A 5,844-nucleotide genomic window follows, 5' to 3' on the forward strand; every position below is an offset into this window, starting at 1 on the left:
GCCCGCCCGCCCAGCACCATGAACCAGGTCGAGCCCGGCGTGCAGTACAACTACGTGTACGATGAGGACGAGTACATGATCCAGGAGGAGGAGTGGGACCGCGACCTGCTGCTGGACCCCGCCTGGGAGAAGCAGCAGAGGAAGGTCAGGGGCGCGCCGTGTCCCCCCGCGGGTCCGGGTCCCCGGATCCGCCCCCTGCATGTCCGTGTCCTCCAGATGCCCGTTGTCTGTGTCTATCCCCGCGGGCTCCCGCCTCGGTGACGAGCGGGAGGGGTCGTGCTGTCCCGGGTCGCCTTGTCCCAGCTCGCGTGCTGTCCTGGGTCCTCACAGCCCCGCGCGGGGTAGAGAGGGGACACGTCCGCGGACAGGCACGAAGCGGGGCGTCGTGTGTGAGTGCCGTGAGAGTACAAAGTGAACCCCGTTACATGTTTCCGCTCTGACCTGTGTTAGCCCCGACTCTGAGAGCGGCGACTCCTGAGTCGGCGACCTGGGCCGCCGAGGCACACTCCCCTGCCCGTCGTGCCCACAGGGCCGCCCCAAACAGTAACCGAAAACCATTTCTTAACTGTCACGGGCTCCTTAGAGGGGCTGCTGTATGAACACCGCACATTCACCCATAAAGTAATGATTATTCACACTCTATTTATGGGTCACTGAGGTAAGTGCCCAGGATGATGGTCTCCGCCAGCCTTAAAAGCTCTCTTCCATCCTAGTTGGCACTCTCTGGGGCCCAATGGAACATTCCACGGTTCAGGGCTTCTTCTTGATCCCCTTGGCTGGAACAAGCAGGGATGCTCACCAGGAGGATCAGTCCCACCTCCTGCTTGACTGGCACAGAGCCGGGCTGAATCAGGCCTGCCAGCGCAGAGCTGCTCACCGGCCTTATGATGACCCCTGTCGTGGCAAAGCCAAGTGCCCTGAGCTTTTCCCGTATTTGGTGGTGGTGGGGGCAAAGTGGGCTTCCCGCCTCAGGGCCGCTTTTAAGTGGATGACCTTTCAGGATCATGTGTGTGCATGGGAAGTGCTGCGTGTAGCTGCTGCTGTGGGTGATTACTGTTTGAGTGGGAATCACATACATCCCGAACTTCTCTCCCCAAAAGTGAGCTGGCAGGAGTGAGGTCCCATGTTTGGATAATTATCAAGTAACCAAGCATTATTTTTATATCCAGATTTCTCTTTGGCGGCTACCCTCTCTCTTAAAATATACCATATATTCTTATTTTAATGCTCTAATTTAGCTACATTTCATTTCCCACCTTAGTTTTCTAATGCTTCCACCATCACTACCTTCTCACAAACAAGAGGATGGGAGTGATAAGTAGAAGTTGAGTCTATAAAGGGAAATAAAATTTCGAAGCTTCCACCATTTTTTAAATGACTTACTGTGAGGGAATCACAGGGCCTAAGGATTATTAATGTGTCATCTGGACTAGTTGATCTATCACCAATCAGCAGGAACTTAAAAAGTGACCAATTTTTATCAGTTCCTTTTTTAAAATTTTTTTCACAATTTTGATTATTACATTTTTCATGGATTAAAAAACTCTCCTAAGTCTTTGTTTCAAAGATAGCTTTTTTTTTTTCCTTCATTAAGAACAGTCAAATAGCTAAGGAATTAGACAGGCAGTCTGCCCGTCGATTTTGGAATAATCTAATCACGGTGGCTTCTGGCGAGTGTTTTAAAATATGGCACAAGAGCAGGAGAGAGCTCTTGTCAGTTTCCAAAGACCACACTGACATGTTTTGTGCCATATTTAATGTTTAATGTATTCAAAATATTTTTGAATATAATAGCATTGTAATTTTTTTTAGATTTGGGGTTCCTGTAAAAGTATATGTTATTGTAATTCTATAGTGCTTGATGTATATTATTTTTAAAAAATGGATCCTCTTATTTTTTTGGATATACTTCTTGATCCCAGTTCAAGATAATGCTGAAAAGTTTAAAGTGAGTATTTTTTTCTTAAGATAGAATGAGTGTTGTATACATTGAGGGAAACAGACAAACACTACATTAGTACACAGAGCTGAACAGCTCCAGGAGATACTCTCTTTTTACTTTTGGTGCAAAAGTACTCAGGTTGGTAAAATAATATTGAACTGTGAGCTCAGGGCCTTGCGGTGGCCTCTATTTATGTCCTGTGAGACAAACAGTTGGAACAAGATGAGGATAAATGCCATTGTTTCTATTGTGGGCCACCTTCTCCACACTTGGCATTTCAGTGATATGCTGGGTATGAGACCTGTCAACAGATGCTGGTAACACGCAGTGACGTCTACAGCGTTATAAGGGACGCAGCGCCTAATTATATCCACAGCTGAGAGAGTCTGATGGGCTGCGGTAACCCTCGCTACAGAAGGACTTAATAAGAGTGTAGTGTTTTTTTTATGAGTTTTTTTTTAATTGTGGTAAATTCTTATAAAACTTACCGTCTTACTCAGCTTTATGTGTACCGTTCAGTAGTGTTACGTATATTCACAGTATTGTGCAATCATCTCCAGAACTCTCTTCATCTTGCAAAAACTCACCTCCATACTCATTAAACAGTAGCTTTCCATTCTCCTTCCCAGCCCCTGGCAACCACCATTGTACTTTCTATCTCTGTGAATTTAACTCCTTTAGATGCCTCATGTAAGTGGATTAGTACAGTGTTTGTCCTTTGATGACTGGCTTACTTTACTGAGCATAGTGTTTTCGAAGTTCATCCACATTATAGCCTGTGTCAGAACGCCCTTCCTTTTGAAGGCTGACGTCCCATTGTGTGGGCAGACCACACTTCATTTATCCATTCATCTGTTGGTGGACACCTGGGTTGCTTCTACCTCTTGGCTATTGTGAATAATGCTGCTGTGAACATGGGTGTACAAATATCTCTTCATGACCTTGCTTTCAATTTTTTTGTGGTTTCACACCCAGAAGTGAAATTTCTGGATCATGTGGTAATTCTGTTTTTTGTTTTTGTTTTTGTTTTTTGAGGTGTAGTGCTTTTTCCAAACAGAAAACGTTGGCTTTGTTATGAGAAGGTGGACATTTTCCAGCACGCTCCTTCCTCTCAGGCCTGCTTAGTAAACAGGCGTAGGAATATTAATATTCATATGAATAAGGCTCTTTTTACGGGACTTTTGAAACTTCTAGAGCTTAGGCGAGTTTGTCCTGGAACCAAGGAGCACATTCAGCTCTAATTCTGCTGAAGCCTAATCAGGAGGTGACTTGTCAGGACAGCAATGCTGAGTATGTGTGCTATCTCCCCAAGCACAGGGCACTGTCCTGCACTCCCGGAGGCTGGCACAGGCCTTTTAAGGAAATGGCCCGGTGTTTCAATGCGTAAAGCGTCCTTACGTCCTTAGCCTGCGTGTGGGTAGATGATGGATAACCGTCTGTACCCGCTATCGGAAGCATAAGAGCCGTTCGTTAGTGCCACATTCAGAGTTCTCTGGGTTTTAATCAGTCCTAAAGAAATTCAGGTTCTGCAGATTCACAATGTAGATGGACTGGTTTACCATTCACCTTGGAGCACCTCCTGTCGGTCCTGTCGCCCAAGCTAAAATGTTGCCATGTGGGGTCGGGCACGCGGAAGGACACAGTGCAGGAGCAGGTGCTCGCGGGGTGGGGATTAAATAGCGAGCAGGGAGCGCCAGAGTGGCCCCCGTTAGGGCTCCCGGAGCAGCTGCTGCTTAGGGGTCAAGGCGGAGGCCCTTCTGCCTGCACAACTAAGAATGCCCTTATGTGAATTTTCCCCAGGAGAAAAGGCACTAATTATTCCAAGGTGAACAATTAATGAAAAGCTTGTGAAATTTCTCAGGTTTGTGAGACCCCGATGACTCAGCTCAGCCTGGTGCTCTCTGAGCACAATCAAGTCACTAAACCTTTTGAGTTTTCATGTCTTCATGTAGGATATGCAGATAAATGGCGCCTCACCGGGTTCTGCAGGATGAAAGGTTCATGCAGAGGCTCCATACACTGTAAAGTAGCCAGTAGATGTTCAATATGTTTTTCCGAGCCACGAATGGGGTTAACTTTCTCGGGTGGCTGACAGTGGTCATTGTGCTTGGACTTGTGAGGACGGGTGAAGCACGTGGTTTGTTCCTTCGTGACTCTATCCTTTTTTTATTGTGGTAAAGTACACATAGCATAAAATGTACCGTTTTAACCATTCTTAGGTGCAAATTCAGTGACATTAATACAGTCGCATTGTTGTGCGACCATCACCATCATCCATCTGCAGAACTTCTCCGTCATCCCCAACTGAAACTCTGTGCCCACTAAATAATAACGTCCCATTCCCTCCCTCCCCTGATATACTTTTGAATATAGGATTTACACACTCAAACACTTAGAACATAAGACATTGTTTTATATTAAGTTGCAGATGCTTGTTCTATAAAGAGCAAAAATTGTAGGAGGTCAAATAAGGAAAGTCATTGTGGGTAAGAATAATGAGAATAATAAGATAACAGCTTTCTAAGAGAGTAGAGCATGGGGTGGGTCTAAATTTGAGTCATAATTCAATATTAGCTGAGTGGAGAGGAGAGAGAAACAGCATTTCTGGTTAGAGAGACAGAGCGAACAGCCTATTGTGAGTTTTTTTGGGGGGAGGCAGTGATGAGTGTGAGGTCACAGTAATAAGTGTTTATATTACCCTTTAACGCCATCAAAGCACCCTCACATCCTTTCCTTCACGAGACCCCCACACCCAGCCTCTGATAAAGAGACGAGGGAACCAGCTCGGAGGTGTGAGTGCCCGAGGAGAAAGCGCGGTGGGCAGGCCGGGATTTGGCCTCCCGACGCAGGCTCCGTGCCCTTGGTCGTGGCTGCTGCCCACATGAGTTGGAGGGGGTGCGAGGAGGAGACAGGCTTCTCCGAAGCTGAAGATGCAGCTTCGAGATTGGGGAGAAAATGGGGTGGGCAACTGAGCCAGGCTGTGGAGGCCTGGGATGCCGGCTGGTGTGGGCTTCATTCTCCAGGCAGTGAAGAGCTCTGAGGGCGTTGAGCCGGGGGCTGGAGGGTGGGGGGCTGGGGGGTGGAGAGCCATGCTTACGATAGTGTCCTGTTTGCAGAGTAGGTCCCAGTGGGCCGCCGGCAGACGGGTCACAGACGGGTTAGAGCGAGGGGGCTAATAGAGGCAACGGTGAGGAAGGCATCAATTTGAGAGTGATCAGGAGGGATTATAAGAAGTATTAAATGAGCGCACGGTTCTCCAGAGCAGGCTGTAGTATGAATCCAATTAAGCAGACATGATCTCATCGTGAGAGCTCCTGGACTTAAAGCTCAAGACAGTGGTACTGACAAGTAACAAACAGCTACTGAGGAGAGTCTGTTTATCCACCGGGAGGTGGTAGACACCACCTGGATGCAAAGCTAAATATGACAGGATGTGTTATCAAGTGCAGATGCATAGATGCATGAGCTACGGTGCTGAGGGCGACTTGTGTCTGTCTGGCCATTGCGTGAAGGAGGGCTAGGGGTCTCAGGCAGCCTTTGATGTCCAGAGGAAGTTGCTGATGGACAGGCGGGTAAAGGCGGGATCTAGTATGAGCCTCGAGAAGCATGTGTCCCCAGAGAGACCGTGATTCTAGCTATGCACTCGGTTTGCTGTGGACAATCACAGGAGCAGGAGGTCTAGGTCGGAAAGTCGCCTTTTGTCATACTCTCTTAGGCACTGTGTCCTGGAGGCTGTCCTTCCCCTTCAGCCACATTCACCAAGGAAGAAACTGGACCCCAAGTACATTTTCCATGATTGTGGGAGGCGGAATGTGACCTCTCGCTGGAAACTGAGTTAACACCCCTTGGAAACTGTCAGGAGACGCTGCAGCCAGTCCCCGCAGCTGGGAGACACCTACAGA

At 47.8% G+C, this 5,844-nt stretch overlaps 1 protein-coding gene across 1 annotated transcript in view; it reads left to right on the plus strand.

Moving 5' to 3' along the window:
* Window positions 1–5,844, plus strand: part of ACTN2 (actinin alpha 2) — a 389,901-nt gene that overhangs the window by 323,348 nt on the left and 60,709 nt on the right. The window contains exon 2 of the mRNA XM_023520821.1: window positions 1–144. This exon is cut by the window's left edge and continues 2 nt beyond it. Within this exon, the coding sequence (XP_023376589.1) occupies window positions 19–144 (126 nt within the window). The 5' untranslated portion in view covers window positions 1–18. The remainder of the gene's footprint in view (window positions 145–5,844) is intronic.

This window comes from Pteropus vampyrus, unplaced genomic scaffold (genome assembly GCF_000151845.1).
Source record: "Pteropus vampyrus isolate Shadow unplaced genomic scaffold, Pvam_2.0 Scaffold279, whole genome shotgun sequence".
NCBI classification, from domain to species: domain Eukaryota; kingdom Metazoa; phylum Chordata; class Mammalia; order Chiroptera; family Pteropodidae; genus Pteropus; species Pteropus vampyrus.